The sequence below is a fragment of the Narcine bancroftii genome, chromosome 12, assembly GCF_036971445.1.
Source record: "Narcine bancroftii isolate sNarBan1 chromosome 12, sNarBan1.hap1, whole genome shotgun sequence".
Classification (NCBI taxonomy): Eukaryota; Metazoa; Chordata; class Chondrichthyes; order Torpediniformes; family Narcinidae; genus Narcine; species Narcine bancroftii.
Genome location: NC_091480.1, coordinates 79,667,190 through 79,685,617, shown reverse-complemented (window position 1 = coordinate 79,685,617; position 18,428 = coordinate 79,667,190). Strand labels below are relative to the sequence as shown.

The 18,428-nt window shown below is 39.1% G+C and overlaps 1 protein-coding gene across 1 annotated transcript; it reads right to left on the bottom strand.

The window, feature by feature from the left end:
• Positions 1-7,437: 7,437 nt before the first annotated feature.
• On the bottom strand, positions 7,438-13,256 carry LOC138747641 (homeobox protein Hox-A10-like). The gene is made up of 2 exons (XM_069907060.1): positions 12,551-13,256; positions 7,438-7,824 (listed from the first exon to the last, which is right to left on the bottom strand). Exons 1-2 carry the CDS (start codon positions 13,254-13,256, stop codon positions 7,535-7,537), a joined length of 996 nt encoding a protein of 331 aa, XP_069763161.1. The 3' UTR covers positions 7,438-7,534.
• Positions 13,257-18,428: the final 5,172 nt, after the last annotated feature.

Sequence of the window (18,428 nt, the reverse complement as noted above, 5' to 3'; positions counted from 1 at the left end):
AAATTAAGATTAAAATCAAAAGCACAGTTTTCAAAGGAACTACTTTGTTTGTTAATTAATCTTATCTCGTGTGACGAATTCCCACACCAGATCCCATAATCGTCGTTGGATTATTGCGTTTATTATCTTAAACCGGTATCATTTTAAAATACCGTTAAACCCAATAATTGTGCCAAACAATTCTTCCTTTTTTTTGTCGTTTCATTGGTTCAAGAAATTAGCGACATTAGTGGGTTGGAACGTCTAAGTATAAATTAACAACCTGGCGTTGGTAATGAAATTCGTAGGCTCTCTGGTATTTATATTTTCACACAAGAGAGATATTGTTTTCAGCATCGCCCGCCACAAGCCAATATTTTATTTATACCCCCATCATATTTTAATTTTGTCAAAGTTCGCATTGAGTATCAATGGATTAATTTAGAAATAGCCTATTGTTATTCCATTACTTATTTAGTTTGGAATTTAATATTTTATAGTTCATTACATTAACGACGTTGCCACAGATAGGGCTGTGCGTTTTAATTCCCCAAAAGGACTAAAACCCAGGAGTGCGGGAAGCTTGTACTTAAATCACACAGAACGCCCGGCGAACGATCGAATTATTGTAACATAGTTTAAATATATATGCATTAATTGTTAAGAGTGAAACACAAAAGTCTGCAGATGCTGGGGTTGTAGTCAAACCACACCTAAATGTTGGAGGGACGCAAGACCGGCTGAGTTCCTCCATCATTTCGATGTGCTTTTGCATTAATTGTTAATTAACTTGAAGCCACGTCCTCTCTCGTTGATTTTCTATCAATGTTGAAGGCCATGTTTTCCAGGAGAATGAATTCCAGAAATAAAGTTCTTTGGATCCTGAGGATGGAGAAAATTTCTGAATGGAAATTGCCAGATCAGGTTCGTCCCTATTCACAGCTGCATGTTCAAAAAGGAGTGATATTCAAAGTCAAGTAGGAACTATGTTGGCGGGAAATTGTTCGGCCATCCAACCTAACATTACCACTTTGATAATGTTATTCATTCCGGTGAAATAAAAATGTTTAACTTTGTTACACATCCATGACGAAAGCGAAATGGAATAACTAATCGCGGTTGGATTCAGCTAGTACAAAGTCAACCCGCAGCACATGTTACGCCGAAGGGAAAAGATTATTTGGCTAATTGTTTATATGCACTGCAAATCAATTTTGCCAAACTTTCATTGTATAAACTTTCATCTGCATCATTTAATCTTGGCATAAAAGCAATTTAAATATACTTAAAACATTTATTTGATTCGATTCGTGTACCATTTGATTAACATTTAAGCTTCACATTTGGAGCCTTTTTAGTTGTTGGCAAAGGACTTTCAGATTTCTAAAGGAAAAACTGAAGATTTCTTGTATTTTAATTCATTATAAATTGGGGATGATATCTGCTTATGTGTAAATATTATAATTACGACTTCTCTCATTTTAATCCAGAAGGATACTCCATTTTAACATATTTTTCAATCCATAAAAAGCTTGCCGACGTTATAACATGCCACGAGGAACCCAAAACGCAAATATTTCACCAAATCAATACAAAATCTCATTATCCTGGGATTTATATTTGAAAATATGCATCATTTTGAGTGAAGCTTGGCCTCCTGATTCACTTGTCATGGATAGTATGAATAGTATTGCAAGTATCGTCATTTTCCCGGTGCCTTTATCCTCAATAAAAATCCACGATACATTCAGAAGTTTTATGGAAAACTACAGAAAATGATTTGAGAATGTTTTCCACTTAACGACCGCATTGTTTGTTAGAATGTTATTAAAGTCTTGGCATGTAAGTTTAAATATAACGTGGATGTTGTCTGGTCTAAACACTGAAAGGAAAAGTTTTACTTTTAACAAAGAAAAACCCTTGTGCAACCAGATCCCGCGTGCCTGTAAGTTAGCATAAAACTGGCTTAAAATGTCACGTTAACATTATTATGCTGAATGTTACATATTTTATGAAATAAGCGGCTTGTTTTATCTGCAGCCAATTTGATCAAAGCTAGGGAAGAAAGTTAATATTGTACTATCGTCTACACTTCATCAGTTAAGTATAATTCCTCAATATATTCTTCAGGAGTTTCAGTTCATGAACGTTTATTCCTTCTTGTAGCGAAAGTGGGTTTCAAAATAATTGGGGGGGGGGGGGGGGGGAGTCTGCCGACGCCGTGATTGTAGAAAATACTGTATATAAAAATGCTAGATGAATTCAACCGGTCTCGCAGCGTCCATGAGAGGTAAAAATATATAGAAATGATTCAGGCCTGAGCCCTTCTTCAAGGTAGGCGTTGGTTGTATATTTTTACCTCCTATTGGCGCTGCGTGACCTGCTGAGTTCTTCCAGCATTTTGTGTATTTTCTAAAATAATTGGACTTGATCGAGCGCATAGCATGTGAGAATATTTACCATTTTATCTGTGAAAAATGAGATATTTTTCTGGTCATTCAGAGCACAGGGAGGTACAATTTCGTATTAGTAGGTGCCTTTTATTATGAACACCGCCTATCAGCCAGGCTATTGCTGTGCACGTGTTTAAAATCACCTTGAAGGAAACAGGCTCACTTTCTTAAAATACTGGCGCAGTCAGAACTGTGAAATCCTGGAAATATCGTTGTAATTTCCAACGACCTGTTTTGCAATTAAATATATAAAACGTGTTTTTTTTTAAAAAATCTCTCCGAATCGAATAGTCTTTCACTGCTCACATAATATAAAAACGGCCACTCGAAACGAACTGGTGACAAAGCATTTTTCTATCTTATGTGTGCACCAAATGTGTGTTAGTGTGTTAAAGTTAGGAGTTGAACGGAAGAAAATTTTATTTTAAAGCCTTTGAAGCCACATTTCCAACCGAAAATGGCGATTGTCTCTGGCAACAGCCGGCATCATGAACAAGAAAAGTCATGACGTTCGGGGTCGCTGCAGGCCATCGGGGTGAGATTGCAACATTGAAAATTTAATATAACGGTTTATCTCAGACTTCAATGTATAAGAAATTAAGTCATTTGCTGGTAGCTCCTGACACACCGTGCAACCCTGTGAGTTTATGTGAAGTTTGAAATGCCCAGCATCTTTAACAATAACGAGCTCCTAATGTCCTTTCCTGCGCGGTACATTTAAGAGTGCATTGAAACCATGAAGATGAACAGAGAAACAAATCAAGCTAGTTTGTGATAAATTACATTCAGCACATGAGGAAAATCGAGTCCTACAGTTATAACCCATCAATGAAACCCATCTAAAGAATGATTGATATCAGCATCCCTTAATTTAATTCTCTTCCAGAATCACTGGGCGGCCTCGGTGACGCATTCTGATGTGTCCACGCCAGCGTTTTAAGCCGTAGCCAATCCTATTTTTTACAGGGACACCAGATTGCGAACTGCCCGTTAAAATCAACGAATTGTGGACTATTTTGACAAACCTTCAAAATTAAGTTTAATTAATCAAACAGCGACGTGACGAGAGATATGCTAAACCTTCATGGTCAGAAGGAAATGGTCCAGTCTGAGGCAATATTATTTCCTTAAATAATTGTTGCTTTAATTTTTTTTATTAAAAAACTGGATATACCCACCTGGGATCACATCGATCTGCCTTCCTTTATTCAGTATGATGTTTGAACAATTATTGGTGATTGAGTAATATCCGTCTAAGTACCCGCTTGGTTAAATTGTATCAATGAAAAGTAAGATATTCTGCAGGCATCGTCGGCTTATAATTAGTCGCATGTAACTGCTTTGCTTCGAAAACAGATATGTTAAATCTGCTTTAGTTTAAATTATGATCTAAGTTGCCTTATGGAACAAGGAGAGTGCACTATAAAACTAATCATGGAGTCTATCTGTGCCACACTATTTTTCTCTGTTACTCTGTTTTGAATTATTTTATTTCAGCAATAGCTCGACAGATAAGATTCTATCATTCCAGTTTTCACACAATGTACAGTTATTTTTACCCTTCCAATCTCCCGTGTCTTATTGATCCATTTCCCCATTTAACGATGCTGCGATGTCTTCAAGAATGGAAAAGTTAGTCCAACAATTTAATTATTACGCAATTCCCAAACTATAGATTTCGCTCTGATGAAAATGTACAGGAATAGAACAGTTCAAATGTTGCTCGGAAATTATGTTACAATATACCCAGAGGTGTAATTATGCAGCGTTATACTTCAGTATAATACCAATCCGCATAAGGCATTATTAGTTCCACCTTCTGCACCAAGGTCATATATATGGACATATCATTTCCGCGCAGCAAATGCCAGAGATTCCACATTTTAATTACAATCCAAAAGTTTGCGATGACAATAACTGGAGTGATTCAGGCAGTTTCTTGTCACTGCGATTAAACAGAAGCCCAACAACATGAAACTACCTAAGTCACTCGACAGTTCAATTTCGCTGGCGCCAAAGTCTGGACCGAATAAATGGAACAGTAAATTAAAGACCAACGTTGCGAAAAGTTATTTAACTGGATGTGATCGATTAAAAATCAAATGGTAAAAAATAACTATGTATAAGAAATGTGACCAGAAGATTATTAAATATCTCACAGTCAATGACTGCACAGAAACTCTTTCAACTTATAATTATTCCGCACTATTTTGATCTTGCTTTGTCCCCTGCAAGAGTCAAAAGAAGTAGCCAGTAACTTCACCAGACGGTTTCAATGCCGCGGGGGTGGATCGCCATGTTACTTTACATCTCGTCGCTGAACTGTTGTATCAACAAATTTGGAAAAACTAAACTTTTTTTTACCAAGTCAACGTCTCTGTAACTAGCCGTACAAAAGGTCAGCGGCAGAGTACAGTTAACGTGACAACAATATCCTACCATTTTTCTCGTGTTTCCCAAAATCTTGAAAGTCAAGTTAGCGAGGTTTTCAAGAAAAGAGTGGCCATTTTCCTTATCTCAAAGCCATGTCTTGCGGGGTGCCGCTCATAGCCAAACTGCCCAAATCCATCAAGTCCTACTGGACCACAACTTGCCAAAAGCATTTAACAGTCATCAAACTTTACAAAAGCAGAGGTGTTCGACCGTGGATCATCGTCCGTTCACAGTCAGATTACGACCGTCTCGATGGTATTTAAATCACAGACACCGGATACCAAATACATTTCAAAATGCAAGCGGTTCCTCGAGGGCTGGGAAAATCGGAATTTTCTGACTTTTTTTCCGCTCAACTACCAAGTTGCCCATTTCAGGTCAATTTCACGGGTTCACAATCAGCCAACCACCATGCATGCTATACGCGAGCCAGACTTCAAGGGAGAGCACTGGTGAGTAAATAGCCTCAATAAAGTTAAATAGATTTGGAAACGTTGAATAACAATATAAATAGAAACTACACAAAACCGGAAGAGCACAATTTTATTATTTTTTATTTGCGTTTTGATATTGACCTGCAACAGGGTCTAGTGAATTATGCATCGGCTTGAAGCCGTGAAATATACAGAACATGCTTTTGAAAGGAGGTCGTCCACCCTTGTTGACCAACACAAAAACAAAACACTTCAACTAAACACTTAAGGGGTAAATTTTCATGTTGTTTAAATATTACCAGTCCTTTTCGTCCTTCTCTCCTACAAGGGCATTCTGCGGGGTTCGGTGTGCTTGATAACAAGATGCCATGGACACTACGTTAATAATCTTTGGTATAACAATTTTCTTTACATTATTTTAAAAATAAATATTACATTTTATTCCAACATCCAACATACCGTATCTGGAAAATCCTCCATCGCAAGAAAACTAATTGAAACGACTGATCGTTTTTGTTTGTATGTATTAAATGTCAGACATTTTGATGAGCATTTAAAAGACATTTTATTTCTTTGCATAAACACATTATATTCAAAGGAAATGCAGATCCTTCAATGGGTGTTGCTTTCTAATGCCATTGTGTGTACCTAATTTAATTTCCCAATGTAATTAATCTGCAAATGAAATTCCGATTTCGTTTAAATGTATTAGTTTCTCCAATTGCATTATGTTTGGTTGAGATGCTTTACTCCAGATTCATTGGGTGGAGCAGAATGAAAGTTGGGGTGGGGGGGTGGGGAGTATAGGTCAACAGCAGTTTGCAATAAACATAGAATTAATAGCTAGGGAGAGTCTTTACAAATTGTTTCTGTTGCGAGCCAGGTGTGGGTTTATTCCTGAATAATTTTGCCCTCTTTAACTCAATGAAAGAAACACGGCCCAGTCAACAAAAAAAGGGATAGCGATTATTTAGTCCAATCTGATTGCTTGCTCTTTTCGTTCTACTCATACCTCCGCAAAATTAGATTTAATAGAATTTTCCAGACGTTATTTATGAATTGCGACAATTATGGAATATTTTGTTCCCCTTTACAACATAATCCCAAAGTGATTTTTTTTTTTGTTTGTTGACAATTCTCTTCCCAAGGGACCTGTCGAGTCCAGGTCGGTGATTATATTCTGGGCGGAAGTCAATAGAGACTTGGATATAAAGGGAATCCAGGGTATGCGGTTATTGCAGTAAAGTGTGCCGGGATGAAAGATCACCTCAGTGAATGGCGGAGCAAGCGTAAGGGGGTAATGGCCTAGTCCTATTTCTTATGTCCTGAAGGCCACTAAATTAATAGCTTGGAGGCTTGTGTTATAATTGTAATTAAAAGGGCATGCAATACTTCATAGTTCCATTATCACAGGCACATCTATTCAATATTGCGTTATGTCTGGAGTCATCCAGGAAAATTTATTGATGAGCAAATGTATTCTTAGCATTTAAAAAATTATCCATCGAAAGAACATCAAAACAATTGAAATAATTACACAGTTTTTTATCACTTTAAATTAATGCCCACTCCATGACCAATGTCCCTCGCTTCTCTTACAAACTGATTGATGACATTTTATTTTTCCGTTCTCCCAAATAATTGGAAAAAAAAATCAAGATTAAAGTGAAAAATGCAACACATGTATTCTGATGAACCGGATCTCTTGCGTAATCACCAATCAATAGCTTGCCATATTTTGTTCCATGTTGATGTAGACTTTAAAACACCAGGTATTCTTGCTGGTAAAATATGATGTACTCCAATAACTGCCGATTCCACTATTGGCCTTCAGTTGTTGGAAGTGTCCTTAACATAATGTTTTTTAAGCCTAATAAAGACCGGGCAGAATTAAAATAAAAATACTGTATATTAACCAAAAAAGATGTGTTATTGACTTCTCGACTTATTACGTCATGACTATGGCAAAGGTCACCAAATCAGTTAATGACAATTTATGAACTCCTAATCGGACGTGCTTGTTCATTTTATTTTCAGAGAGCACGCCCATTGCGGTGAAATTCCCAGCTCCTAGCCCATCATCTCCTTAAGATATGATTCTAGCGACTAGACCTGAACTTGCAACTGTCCCCCATAACTATGAACTGTCCTCTTCAGCCTTCCCCTCCCTTTCCCCGCCTTCAATGTTGTTGTAGCATTCGGATTTCCTCAATGAGATCGTCCATCGTCTCTCCTTTAATGAAAAGGCACTGCACCTTTATCAGATGGGGAAAGTATTTCTCGAATCCTATGCTCTCGGCTCATCTTTTTCAGCTTCATTCTTCTGTTTTGAAACCAGATTTTGACCTGTCTGTCGGTTAGATTTACACTCCGACTGATCTCCAGGCGGCGCTCTCGAGTCAAATACATGTTAAAGAGGAACTCCTTTTCCAGCTCCAGTGTCTGGTGCTTCGTGTACGGACAACGTTTCTTCCTTCCTCCCTTTGCCGTCATCCAGTTTATTGTATTCTCAGCCTTTGCGCTTTCTGTCAATCGGGAAAAAAAAACAAATTGTCAAACGACCTACTGAATAAAACGTTATTTTCCGTTTTCCCTATATTAGCAGAACAATATAATGCCCAGGAGTTTCAATGAGTTGTCCGAGAGGGGAGCAGGGAGCGAGTCGGATTGTCAGCCTATTGTTGTCTAAAGATGAAGCATTCAGATTTTATCTTTATCCGTAACAGTACGAAGATATCAGCAATCCAAAGGCATTACTGTGTTATAACTTGGTGATCATAAAAATATATTTCAACATTAATTAAAGCCGAATTTGTAAATGGACAAATAAACACAATCAATACCTGTTTACATTCAATTTAAAATGTTATATTGAATCACATTAAACCGAGTATTCGATTTCTGGCAAGACTAAGAAGCATTGAAAGGCATGGAATGAAACTGAATGGATTGGAATATAAAAACCGATGCTTAGTAAACAGTCATGCTTTACTGTAAATGTCATTGTGTTTAATATCAGAGAATAGACTTTGTCAAAAGCAGAACTTCATGGTATAAACACCCTACTCTATAAGTTTAAGATAAACCAGTTTATATCCAATTCATCTTACTTAAAATCAATTAAACATCTATCAACTTTCAAGAATTAATATCAACGTATGTATTGGGTAATGTTTCAAAAGTGAGTCGTCATATTGCAAAATAACACTCAATTCTAACAATGTGTTTACATGAGATTTTCATGTGCAGTAAATGTTACTGCCGGGAAAACCAGAAGGCTAGAATATGAACATAAATGTTTTAACGGAGACTTTACCCTACTTGGAGACCTGGTTAATGGTCTATCTTTCGTTAAAACTTACACATTTAATTTGTTCATTTTATGAAAAGAGGCGGGGGTGATTTGCCATCTCCCGTTTTTGTTTTCTCTTGCATTGGTGAAACTTTCAGCGCTAAACAGAGGAATAAGGTACTTGCAATGCAGCCATTTTTTTTCTCTAGATGTCTTGTTGGTCGCATTAAATCGCATTGCAAATACACCTGCCGCCGCTAAATTATATTGAAATGCGAAGAATTAAATGTTGCTACTGGGAACTTATAGATGAGTGGACACATCCATATTTTCCACCACTCGAATAGGTCAAGCGAAACATTATAAAATAATTAATAAAATACTAAAAACGGTTGAGTTGGTATAAGAATAAGAAAATAGGAATGGCAATTTCACCCGTCTGGGCTATACTCAAACATAAAAAACATTTTTGATGTTGAATATCAGGAATAAAAGTCCTGCCACATACAAAACACGCCAGGTTTGCCACGTGCAGCTGCAGAGAGTAGTTTCTCCTTTAACAGAACTGATAGCATTTATCTGAAATCACTTGTTCAGGAAATAGTGTGCAGGGTGCATTGGGCCCGTACTTCGCCTGAAAGTTTTCAATCAACTACTGAAAGAAACCATCTAAATATCACTGCGTAATTTATACGCAAATGACTATTGATCGGCCGTGACCTTGTCAAGAATTCAAAGCCTTAAAAAGACCATCACATCTCGAATAATTCCCAATATTCCCAGTAAATTAAATTATTCAAGATCTTTCACTCCACGGGTGTTTTTAGAGGCAGAAACCTGTGGTTAAGTACTCGCCGAAGTGCTCGGTCTGATTGTGGCACACTTGCGGCATATTAATAATGTCCCTTGGGTGTATTGTAAATAATTGATGATATTGAAAATTTGCTATATATTACATTTGCGTACAAAAGGAGAAATTCCAACATTTCTTTCATCCATGTTTACCCAAATGTCAAATGTTTTAACAGAAATCATCTAAATATTGTTTGGTCTGAAAACATTTCGGCTTCTCCGCTACATTTGTTTGGCAGATATCACATGGCCTATTTGATATTCAAATAATGTTTTTACTTGACAGGGATTGCATGCTGTGTTACCTTTCCTTGAATACTTTAAAAGCATAAACAATTACGCATTCAGCATGCGAAGGGCTTGAAATGAAATACTGTCAAACAGAAATCGCATTGAAAATAAATGTACACATTTCTGACGGATTGTTAGAGACTAATAATTACTTACGAAATAAACTGCGTTAAAGTCGCGTTGGAAGGTCTTGTATGATACGTTTTGTGTCTGAGATCTACTCACGTTTTGCAAAACACTTCACAAATGGAGAAGCAACAAATACATTTAAATAGCAACATAATGTTGCATTGTGCTTTTTATTTGGTATCAGCATTTCTTTTTGTAAAACTGACGGAATCCCAACAGTTAAAAATTGTTGTCTACTATCCAAAATCATTCACCTTTTGGGATGAAACTGACTTTATTTTTGTGCAGCAAAAATGGGGGGAGGGGGTGTTGTCATTAAGTTTCACTTTCCTTTTTTGTTATCATGCATTAAAAATACAAGTTCAATCATCTCCTAAAACCTGGTATATCAAATTTTCTGTGCAGCTAATGCTCTGTGTTGTTTTTTAAACAAAGTACTGTATTTCTAAACGATATTGCTCTCTGTGGAATTAAATTCAACCAACGACGAGTAATCTGTTGGAGACCAATCCAACAATTAATTGGTTCGAAATCAATCAGGAGAGACCTTATCTCAAAGGAAAATACTTATAGGTAAAATGTAATAATATTTGTTGTAGTTTATTAATTTAGATTCGCTTTAATTCAATAACTGGGCCGAGTTTGATTTCAGCCACTATCAAATATTATTACTAAATTAGACAGTAATATATCAAATTAATAAAGTCCTAATTCAAAAATGTTACATCTCTTCCTAAATGAGAGTTCATCTAACTTGTGAGGTGTTTCTCCTTTATCTCGTTGGACAAGGGCCACATCATTCGATATACAATACCTTGACTCAGATTCAAAGTGTAATGTGTAATGAACATGTCCGACATTTCCATAACAATACGAACATTTGTATGCTCCTTTGTAGCCTGATGTCTAGTATGTTCTCTTGGATTGTGTCACTCGATTATGTGGGTAAACACCCAATCAAGTCAGGCCTTCGACATACATTTAGATCTCAACATCACACGCAAAAACTCACACACACAAGCACAGAACAAACCATTTAAACTTGAGGTTACCGAGCCTTTTTTTCACTCAGGGTTTGTCCACTAATGTTGAAGTGGCTTTGTTTTTATAGCTTTCACTGTGTTTTGTGCGTGGATTAGGTGTGGTGAATCCGTGGTGGTGGGTCCGAGTTTATTGTAACGTTCTTCGAGTTATTGCATCCTGGTGCACCACAACCAGCTCGTTACTTCCTGTTTTGTAGAACCTCTTTGGGACAGGGTAAATGCGTGATTAGTCTATATTTTATGTGGCTATTACTGCTCACCTGTTGAACAAAAGTAAGTTTCTGAGGGAACTTACAATGCAATAACCAAAAACAAAATGCTTCATGTTCACCAGATGGAAAAAGACCACAACTTGGGCACGACTGAAACTGTAACCACTAAGAAATGCTGTTCAGGATACCTGGGAATAATATTTAGTTCTATTGGTACTCCTTTCACCCTGAGTTAATAAGCAACAAAATTACATTAAATAAAGCAGCGATATCTCTGCATCGCTGTGTGATGTAATTTTTATTTGGCGCCATACTTTAGCTCCATGGCAACAAACAGACCTTAGGTAAACATCATCTGGTGCCAACGTGTTCATTTTATTTATATTCAGTATTTGGAATTTATGGTTGCATCTTAGATTGTTTTGATACACGAGCCAGAATTAAAATGCCGTCGTTGTGTGCTTAGGTTGCTGTTCTCGGGATGCCAGACTCATCAACACCCCTAACAAGTCATGAAAAATATTGCTGGTCACCAGTGCGAGAATTACACAAACTCTAAACTCAGCCACTATCTGTGATTTAACTAAATGGAGCATTCCTCGGTGCGTATTACCATTTATAGGTTAGTACGTATAAAACCCTGCAATATTGCATGTGTTCTTTCATTTCTCTCATCCCCCACTCTCACTCGCTCTCTCTACCTCTCTCACCCACACCTACACACATACAAACACACACATGTACACACATATGCATAACTATATTCACCACGAATTGACTCGTTTGTTCTATTTGCTTCCCACTCGTATACTATTATATGAAAACATAATCAATATAATCACATGGACACATGTTTCATTGCCCAACATGTGGACTGATATACACCAAACCTTGTAAACGTTCAACAAATGCTTATTGCTTTATTTATTATACACACCATATAAATTTAACTAGATATGCATGGCTATAAAAATATCTTGGCATAGCTCTTCTCTTTTTAATTATGCAAGCGCTATTTCAAAATATTTTTCAATTTGAAATAACAGCAGTTAAAAGTTTTCTACTCAACAATTCTCAAATCATTCTGAAAAGTCTCGTTGCTTTTTTGCCTACGTGGGATTTTTTTTTAATAGGGGATATTTACAGTGGTTTTAAAAGCAACTGAGAAGCGGCCTTCAGAACAGAAACCTTTCGACGTTTTGATCTTTAAAAGGGTCACTTAAACGTGTTTGCAATTTACTCTGCCGTAAATAGCCTGTCCTATAAATTACTTAAGGTATTAATTTGTGCTGAGGGTCCTTTGTGTTTGGACAAAAGAGGCTCCTTGATGGCCTAAATAAAGTCACCTTGCCGCAGATGAGAGAGTTGCCCTGTGTTCCTGCTCTAAATGCGTGTAATTGCTTGTCTTGATTTGTTTCGTGGTTTTACTCACCTTTTGTTTCTTTCTCGGACAGGGCCCGGTCCGCGCCAGGAAACGCTAAAGTGGGTGTATCTTGGACAAAGTCACTTTCTCTTCCCTCTGGCGTTTTTCCGGGATCTACGCGACCAGGGTCGCTCTGGCTGCTCACTTTTATGGCCTTTTCACCTGGTTTTGACGAGGATGACGAGCCGAAGGAAGATGCGAAGGGAATGCAGGACGGGATCGAGGATGGGGCAGCGGCTGGCTGCGGCTGGTTGTAATCCGTGGATTTGTTGGATGTGCAGATCGGTTCGGAACGGAAATAGATGGGAACAGGGACCCTGCCACTATCGCTTGTACACATTTCAGAAACCACCCTCGGGTACACCGAGAACTCTGGGATCGTCTTCATATGTTTATCCCCGTCTAGTACACAGTAGTTGGCTTCTTCCTTCACGCTAGGGGCGAAGGCATAAGTGTTTATCTGCTGAAGTCGGCTTGTGTGGCCGGATGGAGATGGAGCCCATCCGGCCATACCTGGCACGTACTGATGTGGAACCAGCCCGAGACTTTGCTGGTGGTTCATCTCGTCCTGTTTACGATGACAATTCTGTGCCCCGTAGCCCTGGTCCGGTCCAGAGGACAAATAGCCCAAGGGACAGTAATGTTCAGCCTGGCTGGAGCAGATTAAAGCCCTGACTGAGAACGATCTTGATGCAGAATTCTCCGAACATGACATAGCTGCAGCTTAATTTGTTGAGCAGGGGTTGATGGGGGTGGGGGAAGATGGTGGTGGTGGGGAGGGGGGGGGGGGGGTTGGCAATGAAAACGAAGGTCCTTATCAAACTGACATTTCCCTTGGACTCATCAGTCGTCGGCTGTGCACAACTTCCTTTCAATTGACCAATCAGCATCTAGGGAGACAGAGCTGGCCCCGCCCAAATAATAGGGGGTTTTGCAATGAGAATAAAATTGATGCATTTGTGGGGTTCAGCAACACCTAGTTACCGTGACAAATACAAGCTTGTTAATTCTGCTTTTACCGACCAACTTGGAGAGGAGTTATTGCTTTCTCTTTAACGCGATTAATGTTTCTTGAGACAAAGTCAAACCCAACAAGTTTAAAATTTACAGTCTCCTTTCAGACATTATGGCGACGGCAGCAACGTTGATGGAACTCTTTAGTCAATGTATGACAGAAATACCCATTCAGGGTAAACCGTTCATGATACCAAAGCTGAAAAATAATATTGACTCGTGCAAATAATGTTTAATTTGAATGAGAATGCTGGCACCTCATGCACATGCTGTCATATGTATCTTATGCACAGACACATACAGGCATATAATTTATAGGACAGAGCACATGTTAATTGACGGTTTCAAAATGTCATGCGGGTAAAGTGACATTAACAATATTACAGCGAATAAACATAAAATTAGGAGCTGATTGCCCTGAAGTTGATTGCATAGTTTACACAAGCGGAGTGCAAACGTCTTGTATTTGTTAATGGCTGCATATTAAGTGTGCTCTATTAATTTTTTTTTTAAGTTTCATTTTTGTCTCTTTCCCCTGGTTCGCAGATGCAAATATTTAGGAAAACAAAAGTCTAAATCCCTTCGATGGCCGAGGGGAGTGTTTTATTGACAACTGACCAGCTGCAGATCTAGGGAAGTTGACATTTCAATCTCAATTAAATCTGCCTTGCTGGCTGAAACCAAAAACCGTTCAGTCCACACACAAGTTAACTCCACGGAGCAGCAGCCGCGCGGGTTGGAAACGAAATCTTGTGCCTTCAGATGTTATGGGGTTGGAGTGAAACTTATTCAGCCCGACAAATCTAAACTGAACCAAAAATGGACGCTATCGATTTATAATCGGCTAAAATTTCAGCAACTGAATCGGAGATTGTGCTGTGTTATTGCCACGTGGACGAGATGCGAATGGGGACAATTTTGTTCACACTGTAATACAGCAAAAATGTCTGAGAGACGGCTTCTATGAGAATAAACAGAAAGATAATACTGTACCGTTCTTAAAACAAGACCTCGAAGTACAGTATTTTGGGCGCCGCATAGGACCATCTAAAACCAAAGGGTGGGGTGGGGTGGGGGGGGAGGAGGAATAAGTGAAGTGCTCGGATGGGGAATTATGTAGACTTCGCAGCGCCTGTTTAAACCCTAACTTTTTGGGACAAGTTCTCGGCATGGCGCCTTAATAACCGAGGTGATCTCCTCACTTAATAGGGTGGGAAGAGCACTAGGCAGCCCTTTGGACAGTATACATATAAATTCCGTCGCCCGCCCCTCCCCCTCCAGACCCACTCGCCGCCGTTAACATACACTTGAAAATCTATGAGTTGGGTAGCAACCGATATCTGCGTGTAGCTACAAGATGAATATTGCTAACATCATGTTGCTAATCCAAGCGGGTGCAGGGGGGAAAACTGCGTTGTTGTTTTAATTGGCGCAAGGTCTTCGCAATTCATATTGCATGCAAATTGGACATGCAGGATATCCACTCTCAGGATGCACGGCTGAAAAATTATCTGGATCTGCGATAATTCGAGACAATCTGTCAGAACGGTCTCACCCAAAAATAGGATTAACGACCAATAAGAAAACCAACACTGAGTACATTTGCATCTTTGAGAACATGAACATCTTTGACTTTAAAATGCCATTTAGACGCGAACTTCAATGTGAACATTGCACTCGGCCTTGATAAACGCTGCATCCGTCCAAAGGGTCACGGATCCTAGCTTCTGGACTAGGATTTTACACGGCAATGCAATGACCATCAACGCCGTGAAAATAGCCAATACTTAAAACGACCTGATTGGGATTTTAAGCCACGTTAAAAAAAATGTCAATTGCTACTTCTGAAGGACTCTGTTCTCTGTATGTGATTCCTGAAGATTTCACGCTAGCATTTTGAATGCGGACCTTCGCTTCCCACACACCTCAAAAACGTTCAGAATCCATAGGATTTACGATAAGCATTACCAGGCCGATCAAAAACGAGGCAGTAATATGCGCGATTTGGTCTCCGGTGCTGGTGGCCAGCTGGTGAAAACGAGGCATCTATAAATTAACGTTATTTAAATGAGAAGCACACAATGAAAATGACAGCATTAGTGGTAGGAACCCCCTGCACCCATTGTTCATCGAAGATTTAATCATAATGTTGTGCTTAAGCGAAGAACGTTCAGGTAGGGGCACATTTGTAGGGTTAACGCAGTTTATTAATGTTTCGTTCAGATCATTGAAGAGGAGGAGGAGGAGGAGGAGGAGGAGAGGGCGAAGAGGGTTCTAGTCGGCAGAACACCTACTATAAAATGGCGCTAGGCCCCTCATACCTTGGAGAAACAGCTGCAGAAATTAATTTCACGATGCGCTCAATTTATGTCCATTTCCGTTCCCTATCATACAAACGATAAATATCAATTTAAAATAAAATCACTTGGAAATTGAATACAGATTCGAAGAATACACCATTCGGTCCCCGCTTGTAGCATTATTTTTGCACTCACTGTCTCATCGGGCGTCTCTGGGCTCATTTCACCCCCCCGTTCGTTTAGCCCCACTCAGGAAGGGAACCAAAAGCTCGGTTTTTACATGTTCTATATTATTGAATGTAAAGAGCCACTGCGATTGTTTTTTTATATATACAAAGTCTTTTTAATGCGGAAATAAAGTCTCAGCCCTTGCAAAGAGTGTGGCATCTATTCGGCTTCGATAACACCCATTTATTTTAAAACGCATTGATAAAATTGTCAGGCTTTTCGATTCCATCCTTTCCAACTTCCTCTATGGGATATTCCTGTAAGTGGTTAACAAGGAATTTCGCCTGTTCTATGTCACAGGAATGGAACATTCTAGTTCTCTAATAATGGACGCTGAATGTACGAGTTCTTCCGGAGAGCCAGCTCGCTACTTGATCTTACTGTTAAACATGCTGTAAGAAAACGCATTCATGCTATTAACACAGTTTATTAATGTTTCCTTCAGATCAGTGAAGAGGAGGAGGAGAGGTCATGGTGCAACCACATGACTAGGTTTACTCGCCGGAATCAATAGCGACTACAAACTCAGAATGCACACCTGCGTTTAGAGAGATCAAATACCAAATTGAGGTGAAGCTGCATTTAATTCCCCGACACTCGCCTAATTTCTCGGGATATTTGAGACAGAATTTCGCTGCAATTTGACAGATGGCGTTTCTTCAACTCAAACCCATCTGGAAACTGTCCAAATTAATCCAGTATTTAGCAGAGATTCTAATTAAGTTCAGAGTTGATTAAACTTAGCACAATCTTAAAGTTTCGAAGGAGATTCACGGACTTTTCGTGTTTAACTTCACAGTTAATTATGGAATATTAGAGAGGGTTCCCTACCTCTCCCCTTCCCCCAATGAAAGGAGTGAACGACCTCAGCAAATAAACCACGGTCAAATGCACCACATACCATACACCCAGTGAGAGCCCACCTTCCGATGGGATGCATCTCTGGAAGCATATTGGATTATTGTTCATTACATTTGAAATAAAATGATACAGACAGATAATATATCCATTGAACGGTGTTGAAAAAGATGCATAATCTCGCGCAGCTCTTCGCCAATCATTATCTATCCACCTATCGGTCTGTTAGTCTAGCACATTATCTACCAATTATGTGTGTTTGTCTCTGTCTGTTTGCCTTCGTGTATGCGTGTTTGTGTATTTTTGCTTGTGTGTGTGTGTGTGTGTGTGTGTGTGTGTGTGTGTGTGTGTGTGTGTGTGTGTGTGTGTGTGTGTGCTTGTGTGCGTGTCTGTCTGTTCGCCTTGTTCTCCAAGTTGAAGGTGGCGCAATCCTTTCTCTTCACTCGGCCATTGCTTCCTTGCAGAGCTAATTATTTTTCTCAGGCCTACTCCCCTCCTTCATAACGAAGCACGAACACGAACTAATAAAATAAAAAGCCGTGCACCTGCACCGTTTCTCTGCTATTCCATTCTTTCAAATCTTTAGAGATCTCTGACTCGTCAGTAGAAGTCATTTTTCTTTCTCCATATCAGTTGGAAGGTCATCCAGAATTAGAGCAAAGCTGCGTTTCTTTCGTAACTTTCTATATTCACTTCTAGGAAGTTAAATTTCATAAAATAGGCTAAATCACTGTTTAATCAGAGGCGATAGGCGATATCGGCGACAATAATATTCTCACAAGCATCTCTCGGTTCTAACGCGATTCCCTTCAATTAATAATTCATGTTCCAATGCGTAGTGCAACCGAATTTTTAAATGATCAGTATTTACGAAATCACCTCCACTGCTCGAAATATAAGTGAAAAAAAAACAGCCAAATATTTCAAGTAGCTTGTAATATACCGGACACAGTGGCAATCCTTTAAAGCAACCCATTTACAGTCAACTACACTATTTCTCTATGCGCACAGAGCACAAATTTCGGGATCTCCATAATATCAAGATTTCTGACATTATTGTTTCAAATAAATCCATCTGCGAGCGTTCGGAGAAGGCGAGGGAGTTGTTCAGTGTCCTCTTTCTTTATCATCTCAGTTTGTGCCTGGGTTACATTTGTGCCGAGGCTTTTCCAAGAGGTAATCTTGCTGTGAGTTTACGTTTTGAGCCCGGAAGGATAACATATTGTAAGTTCAATTCTAAGTTGCCATGCCTTTATATTCTTGAGTATCCGTCATTGTCTCTTGCTCTTTGGAAAAATTGCAGAAACATTGTTGCATCCCCGCCCCGCACCCACCCCCCCCCCACCCCCCACCCCCAATCTCTCAGCAGCCCAACATGTGTGAAATTCGTCTGTAAGCGAAGAAAGTGAAGGTGTGGGGGGGGGGGGGGGGGGGGGGAGGTAGGCAGTTGTAAGTTAGAGGGCAAGGCAGCATCCATGCAGAGAAAA

Coding starts and splice junctions, on each gene's coding strand:
- LOC138747641 (XM_069907060.1), bottom strand. CDS start 13,256: ATGTCATGTTCGGAGAATTCTGCATCAAGATCGTTCTCAGTCAGGGCT. Junction 7,825..12,550: donor GTCCGAGAAAGAAACAAAAG/GTGAGTAAAACC, acceptor CCCGATTGACAG/AAAGCGCAAAGGCTGAGAAT.